Source organism: Strigops habroptila, chromosome 9 (genome assembly GCF_004027225.2).
Source record: "Strigops habroptila isolate Jane chromosome 9, bStrHab1.2.pri, whole genome shotgun sequence".
Classification (NCBI taxonomy): domain Eukaryota; kingdom Metazoa; phylum Chordata; class Aves; order Psittaciformes; family Psittacidae; genus Strigops; species Strigops habroptila.
The window spans coordinates 10,670,131-10,683,126 of NC_044285.2; the positions used below are offsets into that span (position 1 = coordinate 10,670,131).

Genomic DNA, 12,996 nt, shown 5'->3' on the forward strand with positions numbered 1-12,996 from the left:
TCTCCTATTACCCTGAAGAACAAGAAATAAATGACTAATCACATCACAGCAGACAAAATGTGTTTTCCAGACAAAGGGAAAACTAAGGTCATGGCATATGCAGCACTTTCATCACTGTGGGTCAATCATGTTCATTTAGGGAGAAAAACAGAAGTTGTGATGATCTTATATCACAATTGATTCAGAAGAGTAAACTGAGAGGAAGTCAGAGCATTGGTAATGTTCATATAAAGCACCACACCCCTGTCAAGCAGGGGTCATATATTACAGGATATGAAAATATAGTCTCCTTAATCCTGGAGGTATGAGGGGTGCATGTGTCCTACTACTAATCCACATTTGGCCAGAGTTTGTAATGGTTTCAGCTATACCTTGTGATGTGTGATGCCAAGCACAAACACACAGACATCATTTCAGCACTAGAGCATGCAGAACAACAGGAAAGATGACTTGCTGTGCATGCTCCGCTACATAACTGTCCAGCTCCATTGGCAATATTGGAAAGCAAAGTGTGGTTATAGGAAGACTCAGATGAATTTCCATTGACTGAAGAGCTTTGATTTCAAAGGGAAAATAGGGACCACCTCTACATGGTCAAATGCTGGCAGCTAATTAGCTCTTCCAGTCTGGCATAGCTTAAAACGTTCTAGATTGTTGACTTACAAAAATCTATTTAGTCCTACCCAACTCTGTCTAAAATATGGCCATATGGCTTTATATATGCGCATGTTATGCACTGCATGACTTAGCAGATTCCTCCACACTCTGGTAAGAAACATCTGTTGGTGTTACTTTCCCCTACCACTCATACATCTGTGTAAAACAGAAGCAGAAACATACTCTAGGAACAATACAGTACAAGGGGTTTCAGCATTATGTAAGATGTTATATGTTTTACAGAAAAAAAAATTAATCCATGTAAACGTTTTATTTCCATCTGTATTCTCAAACATGTACCCAGTCAGACATTTCATGCTTACTCATTTTCAGAAGGGCAACAAATTGGGAATGCAAAAAAAACCTTTATTAGCATAAAAAGTACATATTCAGTAATCGATACTCAAATTCCTTCCCAGCATCTGGCATGTTTGATACATCTTCCTGTATCTGCTACAGCTGAAGGAAGAAGGGATTGTAAGATGTCAGAGGTTTAGGGTTAGAGAAGTGTTGCTGGTGGGTTTTTTTTGTTCTGTGCTTAAGTTATGTAAACACTTCAGGGCGAAACCTGTACAAGCAAAATATTAGCTATCATTTCTACACTTAAAAGTTAAATAAAAACCAATTTCAGCAGTACAAAAAGCAATATAAAAAAGTATTCAATCCATGACATGCATCAGAAGAAAATGTAGGAGGACGTGGCAAGTGAACGTATCTTAAAAGTTAGATCATACTGGAAATTCTCTGTAAATACCTGTATGGCTTAACATGAAAAACATTATAAAATTACTTGGTTCCATAAGAGATCTGTACAGTTGCATCTATTTTAACTTCATTAAACACAAATATATTAGAACAATAGACTGATTAAAATGAATAAAAAAGATCATTCAAGTTTAACATTTCAAGCTGCCTATTTGATAGAGTAACTAGACAGAGGTAGATGTCCAAAATTAGTGGCTTTTAGCTATCTTGTCAAGTTTTTACATTCAAGGCCAATGTGAAAAGATGAAGGATGTCTTTCAAAAAGGGAGCCAGAGAACCTGTACCTGCTGGAAGTAGCTTCAATTATACTGCTGCAAGTAAAGAGGACGTAAGAATAAATCATTTACCAGACCACTGGATCAAGCACTAAAGCTCATGTAGTCATTTTAACAAAAGTGAAATTAACTTGTTCATTTCCTATGCTTATTTTAGAAGCTGAACCACTGCTACCTATGTGGCTCCTAACTAGTCAAAATAAGACTGCAGGGTACCACGGCGGCGGATATCACACGTCCAGCAATGGAAACCACCTCCCAGTGAATTGGCATGGCGGATACTCACTTTAATTGTAGAAATGCCTGCAAGAAACATACGTTGCATACTTGAAAGTTAAAATCTCAAATGCATGTGGTAAGCTTTGATCAGAACATTAGATAATGCTTCAACAGATCATATGGCTAGATGCAAGGATGGAAAGTATTCCCTACTCCTTTGTTAAGAATTTATTTTCCCAAATTCTAGGCAGAGAACAAGCTAGGAACATGGCTGGCTTGTTTATTCCAGCAATACCCTCAGGAATAACAGCACGTGGAGGACAGCCAGTGTTTGAGGTGTTATGACGTGCCAGTAATAAAAAGATAGATTCAGGTTTTGCAGTATGTGAAGAATTAGCTGAAATTCTGCTACAATATATGACCAAGGCACATTTACTTTAACCTGTTTGAGCATTTATGGTTCAGACACTGAATGTGCTCTTTCAAGTGCCTTTCAAAGAAAAGCAGCATTCAAAGCACAGAGCTCTGAATCCCTTTTTCTATGAAAGGGGAAAAGGGACTGTTGTACTTGCTACCTAGGTTAAGCTTCCTCCCACTTCTTTTTGCTCTGATATTTCAGCTGTGGCTCAGCTTATATGAAGTCCTGCCAGATGGACTAGGATCAGAAGACTTCTCTGTTATGAAGCTTGCCTTTTTGCTTCTTGGTACTTTCAAGAGCTAAGGAGCAGCTCAGTGGAATCCATCATCTAAGTCAGCAATAGTTTTGTTCCCAATTGACCCATTTCAGTCCTAGAAATTTACTGACTACAGAAGTTTATCTAGAACTCACACAAACTGTGAAGTTCAAGCATGAAAGATACGTCATGATTAGCATTAATAGCCTCATTTTTAAGTACTTTCAAGCATTTATAAGCCCTCAGCTCCTTGGTCATGCAGAAAATTAAAACAACCTACAACTGAAAAGCTAAGGAATTCACTAAGGGTTGTACAGCCAGTCTTCAAAAGCAGATTCAAGCATTAGATTGCATGGTTCTCGCCTGCAATCATCTCAGGTTTAAGAGAAGCTTAAGTAAGTGCACTTGCACCCATGGTACCAACCCTTCTAGGTTCACAGTTGCTATCTTCCACCTTTGGATCATTCTCTCCTTCCCATCATTTTTGTCCCTTTAAAGGAGTCTTCTGCTACTGGGGAGTATTATCTTTTACTTTACAACACAATGATTCCTTCACTTCTCCTGACTTTGCGTCTACCCACCAGTCGTCCTTCTATCCTGTCAAGTTTCACATCACCATGTACTTATCCAGCAGCAACAGTCAGCTGGCAAGCAGCAGCACCAAGCAATCTGGCCACCCTCCTACTAGCTAACTATGAGCCACAAGTAGATCTACCTACATCTTCCCCTCCCAGCATGGCGGAAGCAGTTGGATTAAATGCATGAGTTCAGATTTTTATGTGTATATTATTTGTCTTTGGAGTGAGCAGTGCATAAGACTTTCAGGTTTTATATTCAAGTACCATTCTCCTGCCACCGCATATCTAAAGCAATTCCACCTTATCATGAGGTTACATCTCACAGAACTGAAATTCTCTATAAATGAGCAGAAATACCTGGGTTAAGTTGTCTTAATTTGACAGTTTGAAGTACGTTGAGCTTGAAACCAGAAAAATCTGAAAGCGTTCTGGCAGTGAGGGATAGCCAGCTCTACATCACTCAGCAATATGCACACTCAACCTCTCCAAGACAGATTTTGACCTCTGAACTGAAGAGTTTTACATTAAAAAAAAAAGCTCTTCAAAAGCATGCTAGCGCTAACTTTAATTGCTATTCATACCTTTATTTGCTGCAAGCTGTAGGGGCACAAGATGTAAGAAGCACATATTCCTATGACTGAAGTATTCAGGAAAGATATCACTGAATGATTCTTACTTATTAATCCAGTTTGAGTACTTTTTCCAGTGCTGGCTGCTTTGACTACTTTAAGCAAACTTCTGTTCATCCTGATGCACACAGCTGGTATCACAATCATTTTGGTTTAATATATGTTGAAATATGTTAGGACATACCCAAATTTTCAAACATCTTCTGAATTGATGTCTCATTGGCATCCACCATCACACGTTTCTCATCCAGCATTAGGACATTCATGGAGAGCCATTTAGAAGACATCCACAGTGGGTGATCTAAACACATGAGAATGAACCTTCTACTGTACCAATGTTGCCCCATATTAATACTCTTAAGAATACTCTTGGAATTGTTAGAAAAGACAGAGTGAATATACCATCTGGGATGAGTGGCACTGGGGGTTGAATCACGGTCCAGCCTGCTTTCTTGAAGAGCTCAATCTGAAAGAGCAATTTAATTAGATTCTTAAAGTATCACATTAGGTCCTCCAACCTATGTCACATTTTCTCAGGCTACTTCAATATACATGACATCCCCTTCCCTCTGTTCATCACTACTCTTGCCCTCATTCAAGCTCTATCTACAAACTCATACAAGTTTTCATACAAGCATTTTTGAAAGCCTTTTCAAACTTTGCATACCACTAGCATTTTCTGCTGCTTTTCCTCTGTGCTATTTATACTAAGATATGTTAAAGACAAAAGGTAACACATGCAGTGTGAAGCCTGTGAAGTAACGATATTAGTAATAGCACAAAAGTATTAAATTCTTTATTTTTTGTATTATTTCTTCCCATGTGGCTGTAAAAGCCACTGATATGAATTACACTGACATTTGTAGAAAGAAAAACACCAGAAATACCACATAAAATTCTATTTGCATCACGTTTCATAAGAAAATGTCATTTATTTAACAAAAGGAACAAAATAAAGTCATTGTATGGACTAATTTGTGTCCCTAAGAATTACACAAGTAAGTGAAAAATAAGAGGAGAATAATGTGGGTGAGGAGAATTTAAACTTCATTATATGAATATTTGGAAGAGCTTTTTATTCAAGTGTTACCACGAGGTGGAGCTCCGATTCCGAAAACTCAATAACCAGCCTTGCCTGCCAGGATTTTAAAGAAAAGCTCGCCCCTTTCACCTGTCCCTCTGCAATAGGAGGAAACTGCGGGAGAATAACTGTCACTGCACTGCTGAATAAGTTCTAAAGTCAAGATACAAATACATTTGTAAGTTCCCGAACAACTCTCTGAGTACTATTTAAATTCAATAATTTAATATTATTCAAGTGCATACAAAATAAACATGTGGATAAGCAATTAAGCATCAGGGATCTAATCCAGCTGAGTCATTTTTAAACACAAAACACTTTCTTCTCTGCTACACCCTTACCTGATGGCAGGGACGGTCTGGGTTAGAAAGCACAAGACCAGGTCCAATGATATTAAAAGTGGCATCAATGTGCATAGGGTTAGGATCCTTAAAGGAAATTATATGCACTCTATAGTCTGGTGCAAGATGCCGCCTCATCCATTCAATGCCCATGTAATTTGTAACCTGAAAACAGGACAAAGTAAGTTTCACTGGGCTAGAATATAAACTGCATCCAAGCTTAGTTTGTCTAAAGTTTTATTTAAATAAATATTTTAAGTCAAAATAATAGAAATTTGTGCCTTTAGCTGTCTATCTGTAACACAGTCCTGTATATCAGACATTCTACAAATAGCAACTTCTTCTGTCAACACTCTTATTTTAACGCTGCTCAGGAATCCAAAAAGACTTAAGTACAAGCATCAATTATTCAGATAGATAGCAAAACTGTTGGAAGAAAGCTCTGTGTACCTGGCTCCTTTGTGCAAAGATATCTCTTCCAGCTCTAATGAAATCAGCAGCATCAAAGCATGGCTCAAATTCAGTAGTTACAAATTTTCCCTGAGCAGCGAGTTTATGCCTGTCTTCAACAGAGCGGATTGGATAATCCTAGTTATAGAAAAAGGAATAGCAACTTTAGGTTGGAGTTGGTAAGGGAAAGATTTCAAACTATTTGCTACTGAAAAGTATTTTGAAATTAAGAAAATATGTTTATGTTGATAGCTAGAATGTTCCTTGGGTGGGGTACTTGTTACTAGAAGCAAGCATAAATGTGGAAGTTTAAGTAAAAGGTTTTAAGTACATTCAAGAACAGGTGATAAGAGTAATACCAAGAAGTTAACTCTCTTCAGAGCAACTGTCTCTATAATATTCTGGGTTCTGGATGAAAAGTAGTTATTGCCAGTGGAGTTGAACCATCATTCCAAGAAATCACCGCACAGTGGCAGAAATACTGGCATGCGAGGTATTTCCCAAGAAAACGTTTCCCTCCTTTTCCCACATCGTGGAATGGAGCACTACTTCAAACCGGAAGGTAGATCTTCAAGAATTTAATAGATTTTAGAATGAAACAATGCAATTAAGAACAAATGAGGTGTAAAAAACTGGTACAAACAAAAACTATTGGATAACTAGTTTCCATGCTTTAGAACAGGCTTTGGAAGTTTTCTAATACTGACAGATTACTCTAAGGTAACTTAACAGACTTCTTTGAATCATTGATAAGATGTCACTGTTCCCAGAAAGTTATAATCATTCCACAAATGCCTTTAATTCACTTATTATAGATGCTTTTACCAAGGTCCCAATGCATTTGGGGGAACTATAGAAAACTACCAAAATTGTTTGATTCAAAGTTATGACAAAAGCAAAAAATTAAGATAATATTTAATTAAATATTTGGAAGGTAAATACTGTTTAGATCCTCCATTATTTCTTTCACGTAACTTTCACAACACTAATACCAGAACAAAGATTATGAGGGGGTTTTCTGTGACAAAATATATATTCTTTCCCACTTTCCTAATACACTTAGGACACATGGACATTCTCAGGGAATCTTAATTCTTTAAAGTACTCTGTGATGTCTTTATAGCATTCCTTCCTCCTTAGTCATGCTAAGTTACAGCCAGTTATCAAAACAATTCAAAGCAGACTCAAATTCAATAGACACAACTTCCTGTTTCTTATTCCCTAATTGCACACACAGTTTCAGCTGCAAAGGCTACAGACTATGTGCACACTCTAGAAAACCCGCACATTTCCAGATTTTTTGTGTGTGTGTCCCCCAGCATGCCTGGTGAAACCTAGATAGCAGATTGAAACTATCAACAAATTTCTATATAACCAGAACTGAACTTCTGAAGCAAAATGAGAACAATACCTGATCATAGAGCTCATCTGCCATTGTGGGTTTGGGGGCAGTTGTCCACTTAGCACCCTGCTTGAAATAATCTTTGATTATTCGCCTATATGCTCTGTACTCAAAGAACCGAGCACGCCAAGCCATAGGTGCTTCAATGATTTCGTTTCCCACCACCAACAGAATGTCTCTTGGCATGGCAGCATACATACCTGAAAGAACAAAGGCCATCAACCTATGAGACAAGTGTGATCTTCTCAGCTCTTTCAACTTATTCACATTTCACCCTCCTTTTTACTATTACCTCTATCCAAAAGAATGGCAAAAAGCATCTGTAGCAAAGTACGGAAACCAGCACATAATCTGAGGTCCTTATGTTCTTCGGTAGGTTTTCAAAGTGATTTTTTTGTTCAAAACACTTGCAACTTTTGCTACAAAGCCTCACTCACAACAAGTTCATGGCTAGATGAAAGCCACCCACAGCCTGAAAGCCTCTGCTTCATAATGGCAGAGTGAAAACATAGCAAGGGAGTCTACCAACAGATGCTGGTGTGGGAAGTTCAGGTTAGTCATTAGGAAAACATCTCTCATTAGGAAATCCATGAAGCACTAAAAGGTCAGCAAACCAGGTGGCAGAATCTCCATCCCTGGAGATTTTCCAAGTCATAGCTACACAAAGCCATCACTGACTTCACCTAGCACTGGCAATAATCCTGCTCCAACAAGATAGACAGGCTAGATGACATCCAAAATGTCTTAGACAAAAGCTAAACAAACAATTCCTTTGACAAGAGAAGAACATTTACCTGTAGACTCAAAATCAGGTGTTTTATACTTCACAGACCAGTCAATCGGATCAGGCCTCTTGACAATGACACCTTCTCTTTTCAAAATATTGCACATCTCTTCAATTTCAGCAACAGCTTTTTTTAAATGGTCTTTGGGGAAGCTCTGGCCTCCAAATTTCTGATAAAATCCCCAATACTTTTCGTATGTGTTGGCCTAAAACAAAAGGACGGGTAAGTGACAAAGAATAAGCATCAGTTATTTTGGTAGAGTGAAATAAATGCGTAAGACACAATTGTTAATGTTCAAAGTTTCTTGTTTTTCTTTCATTGACTTCCCATTATTTTACATGTGTTACAACCCTAACATGTCATAGTGTGCCTTATATTTGATTCCTGCAATATTTTGAAGAGTTGCTAAGAACTCTTAAGGTCCAGTTGATTCTTCTGGAACAAAGGGGCAGGAGAGGAGGGGGAAGGAAAAAAGGGAAAAGCATCAATGCTTCAGATAAATGCTCAATTATTCCTGGTTGAGAATCCTACCCCGGTAGCACTCTGCTGTCTTTATTTTTTGTTTTATTATTACTTCTATTTATACACACTATTGGCAAGGTTTCACTCAGATGTTTTATGATGTGTGTGTGTCCAGTCATTAAACTTATATAAATGCAGGTGTTAAGACTAGTTGTGAATGGCTGAGGTTTGCACAAACACATACAGTGACAAAGTTAATTTCAGCTGTATATGCTAAGCAGGCTCATGGAACTATCAGACAGCTTCAGTACTGCTAGCAGTCTGTATGTGTGGCATGATGCCCAACAGAAAATGTCCTCTGAGGAACAACAGGAAAGAAGGGAAAGCTATTTTGGAGTGTGGAGAAATACACACTTCATTCCCACTTACAAGTTAAGTTTGACTTTTAGATGGGATTTTCAGGATATTTCCTCATATTTTTTGATACAGATGCATCAGTAGTTTATATTACTTGTTTCCACTAGTGGAAATACTATTATAACGTAATAAATATTTCTAGAGGTCTTTTCCCCTCCTTAGCCATAGCCCTACACAAAGCATCATTATTATCAAACCACAGATGAAAACCAAGCGACTACATTACACTTCAGCTGATATTTAGTGGCTGGTATTGCCGAGTGGCCATGGAAGATTTGGTCCTTACTACACTAGAGCTGTACAAATACAGCAAACACAGCAAACGCTATAGACTCTGCTATTTAGTAATAGTAGCGAATATGTTTTTAAATGAAAACAACCTTGAGCTCATCTCCAAAGTGCATACATCAAAGTGCATACATCCGTAGTCACCTTGTTAAAACCTCACTTTGGTACTGTCACAGTGGTGACATGAGGAATTCTAAAGCCATCCCAAGTACAGGTAACATGGCTTGCTGGCTAGAAAGGGCCATACTTCAGGTACAGCGGCAGTCTACAAAATCTAAGAGATACTAAAATCACCTGTCAAAGTTGGACTAAAGCAAGTGCAACATCTACAGGCCTAAATCCTCTGCTCTTGAAATCCTGCGATGGTCTTCTCAAAAACTACTTCAAAATAAGGTCCTGGTTCTCATGGTTAAGAAAATCCGGACATAATCAAAGTAAACACTGATGCTTCAGTTCAGTGTATTGTTGAAAGTGCTTCAGTCAGATTTATGAACTATGAAACCAGCAGTTTTGATGGGTCTCTGCTAACACTAACATGACAGGGGAAAAAGTGCATGCGGAGTCCTTCTGAAATAGTAGCAGAAGGGGTCAGGAACAGGAGCAAGTTGTCAGGCCTTCCTTCTACCAGAGTACTGCTCATTCAGCCAGCGTCCTTCCTGAAGGAATTCATTCTTCATTCATCCTTCCTGAAGGAATTTGTTTTTTTTTTCTTTAAGTGAGGTCTTGGGTAATTTGATCACCTCAGACTTGCCAGCTGTTCACAAGTCACGTGCAGATCATATGAAGTGCCTAGCATTCCTGTAGAAGCCTGTTCTGCTAATGAGACAAGTTTGTCCTAAGGAGTAAAGCTAGAGCTTTATTTTCAGAGCCAGCCATGACATACTTGAATTTCATCAGTTCATAAGAGGTACAGCTCCCCTTCTTTGCCACACGTCCTCCAGTACTGCTCTTTTCCAAACCTGAGAAATGACACTTGTGTTGCACAAATACAATGGCATAAGCTTAAATTTATGACAGAGAAAGAGTTAACACCACCACACCACTCATGTTTCCTACCTTCTGAATAAGTAGGAAGAGGTTTTATGACTGGGAAATCTATTTTATACCAATTCAGGGGTGAGATTTCAGGCCCCTTTGTTCGCATATGTAAAACTCATTTTAGACATTTCAAAAAGTACCATGGCCAAAACACAGGAAAGAGCTTTAATAATCTCAATGCACCTTTTAACCAACTATCTGAGAGTATCTGAGAAAGTGTAGCAGAAAGTGTAGAGAAAAACTCTTTCTTTTCAGAATGAAATTTAAGAGTGTGCTGTAAGGAAACAATTCTCTTTAACAAGCAGCTCCCTATAGTTGCTACATATTTTAAACAAAAATAATAAATAATTAACATTATCAACTTCCTGCTAGTCTGCAGCTATAGAACTCAATCTTTCTCAGACTATTAAGTAGAAAACTACACTTTTTTTAAGTAGTAACCCTATGCAGTTTTGAGCCCAATTGAACTTTCAGCAGTCCTACCAACTATCTCAAAAGCTCTCGTGTGTACTTTGATAGCATCAAGGCTCTATTACTGGAGCAGACTGCACATACTAGAGATTCTACTACTGACTTGTTAAATCCGCTAATTCAGTTGGAAGTGGAAAGAAGCACACACACAACACAGGTATGCTGTAAAGTTTCACAGATGTAAACAATTACTTTGAAAGAAGAAAGACTCTTCAAGAGTAAACAACATACTATGTGCACTGTAAAGCTTAAACAGATTTATAGATAAAAGCCCACATTATTTCCTATTAAAGGTTGGGTTGTTTACCTTAACCTCCACAGAAAAAGGTGGGACACAAGCATTTTCAGCTCTTCCCACGATGACCTCTTCCAGTGGGTCCCATTCATTGTATGAGCAAACAAGACAGTCCTTAGGCACAGGGCTAGTAGCCTTGTTGTCATTAGCAGCAAAGGTGTTCTGGGAGGCGGTAGCTGCCTGGGTGCTCTGGAAAGATCGCTGCACCCATCCTGTAAAGACTCTTCCAAGCTTAAAATAAAAATAAGGGTGAACATTATGTTTTCTTTAAAAAAAGCAAAAAGCAATGGTTCAGTCCGCAAGTGCCTTACACTGTAATCCCAAAGCAATGTACACTATTTGGAGCATTAACACAAACACTGTTACAGACATTCCAATTTATTCACAGCCTACTAGATTCTTATGGGACAATTTGCCCTTTAAAATCCATTCAGTTTAGAAGGATGATGACACAGGAGCACAACATTGACAGTAGCAAGTGGGGTCACCGAACGCTGTGCTCCTGAACTGGGAGGATGCATGGGTCAGCCTCAGTCAATGCCCGCAGCCGCCCCGCGCCCGCTCCCACCTCTCGGAGTCCCCCCGTAGGCCTGCACCCGCCGGCGCAGGGGGGCCGCACAGGACCTCCTCCCAACAGAGCATCCTCAACCCCAATGTCCACCCTGTCCCGAGCTCGGCAGCGGATCTGCGCGGCACTAACCCGCGAGCCGATGTAATGCACCGCTTCGGCCCCGCGGCTCCCCCCACGGAAGCACCGCACTCGCAGCATGTCTGCTGGCAGGACCGCGCACGACAGCTCCGCACCGCTCCGCGCCCGCCCCACCGGCAGCGCAACTGTGCCCCCCGCCCGGCCCGCCGCCTTTATCGCGGCCCGCCACGCCCCCCGCACCACCCATTGGCTGAGCGGGCGCGGAGCGGCGCGGAGCCTAGGCTGGGGCGGTGGCGGGGCCCCGGCGGGAAAGGGTAAAGGCCTGCCCGGCGGCATGGCATGGCACGGCACGGCACGGCACGGCACCCCGGCCCGCGGTGCTGGCGTAACTCGGCTGTGCTCGCTGTTCGGGAGGAAGGAACCCCGGCCCGGGCCCCGGAGGCGCGGTCTAGCTGGATGAGGCAATCTCCAACTGACGGCTTCTTTCAACATACCTGGATTTCATTCCCACCAGTGGCGCTTTAGCAGCAATTTGACTTTGAAGATTTCCAGTCAGGTTTACAACTCTTCTCTAAAAAGTGTACTCAAGTGCATCATCCAGTTATTTTTAGTTTCATGAAACCTGCAGTAGACAAATTCCATTTTACCAAATATTCCAATAATCCATATGTTGAGAATTCAGATTTTTAGACTACAACCTAAAGATTTTGTGATTCACCTGAAATATTTTAATTCTTTAATTACAGAAGGAGTGTTTCAAGGATATTCCAAACACCTCATTCCAAATTCTGGCTTCCCAAAATCCATATTGCAGTATGATGAAAAGTCATCTTAAAACCTAAACCAGTTACCTCCCAGCAGACCTATACTTACTTCTCCCTGCAAAATCTTTTGTCTCCATGACAAAAATCAACAAAAATATCTTCAAAAATATTTCTATCTCAACAGGACTGCAGTCCACAATAAGAAACATTTGCTACCAGCTCTACTTACATTTAGTATACCTCCCCCTTAGCCTGATACATTATTCTGCATTTTCTCAGCTTTGCGTGCAAGTTCACTTTGAAATAATTTGATACTGTCTTTCAAAAGTAAAAGCTGACATAGCAAAAATTACTTTTTCCTGAGTTACTCTGTTTAAAGTTGTAAAAGTCTGCATCTTTCTTTCAACCTTATTATTTTTGGTTCTGCCTGTATCACCCATGCAGTGCCTGGCATTTCTTCAGCCTTGCTCGATACTCCCTCATCATTATCTGGAACTAGAACAGTGGGCATTGGCTGTGAACAGACATGGTATTTAACATTACTCCTATGTGTAAGATTGGAGGTAGTATTAGTGAACTCGCAGACATATCTGTAGTAGGAAAGAAATAAACATTACTAGTAGTAACATATATTAAAACAGAAGGTATGGTCTTAGACCGCAGCAAATCAGGTACAGTTTTAACACGCTTTAGCTGTACAAGTAAACAAGTTTTATTCTACGGGGTAATTCATCATTCAGCAGTTCACCTTTTTGG

At 39.8% G+C, this 12,996-nt stretch overlaps 1 protein-coding gene across 1 annotated transcript; it reads right to left on the minus strand.

Annotated features, from left to right (window-relative positions):
- Nucleotides 1-1,002: 1,002 nt before the first annotated feature.
- Nucleotides 1,003-11,668, minus strand: GATM (glycine amidinotransferase). Its single transcript, XM_030498249.1, has 9 exons — nucleotides 11,528-11,668; nucleotides 10,840-11,058; nucleotides 7,866-8,061; nucleotides 7,081-7,271; nucleotides 5,670-5,807; nucleotides 5,220-5,384; nucleotides 4,200-4,263; nucleotides 3,982-4,098; nucleotides 1,003-2,000 (listed from the first exon to the last, which is right to left on the minus strand). The coding sequence occupies exons 1-9, from the start codon at nucleotides 11,594-11,596 to the stop codon at nucleotides 1,888-1,890; spliced, it is 1,272 nt and encodes a 423-aa protein (XP_030354109.1). The 5' UTR covers nucleotides 11,597-11,668; the 3' UTR covers nucleotides 1,003-1,887.
- Between the last annotated feature and the right edge of the window lie 1,328 nt (nucleotides 11,669-12,996).

What these genes read in the sequence shown, in the direction of transcription:
- GATM (XM_030498249.1), bottom strand. Translation starts at nt 11,596, where the DNA reads ATGCTGCGAGTGCGGTGCTTCCGTGGGGGGAGCCGCGGGGCCGAAGCG. An exon ending in CAGATGAGCTCTATGATCAG is followed by an intron (nt 5,808 to 7,080) that starts GTATTGTTCTCA and finishes TTCTATAACTAG; the next exon opens with GATTATCCAATCCGCTCTGT. An exon ending in GAAGATGTTTGAAAATTTGG is followed by an intron (nt 2,001 to 3,981) that starts GTATGTCCTAAC and finishes TGTTTCTTGCAG; the next exon opens with GCATTTCTACAATTAAAGTG.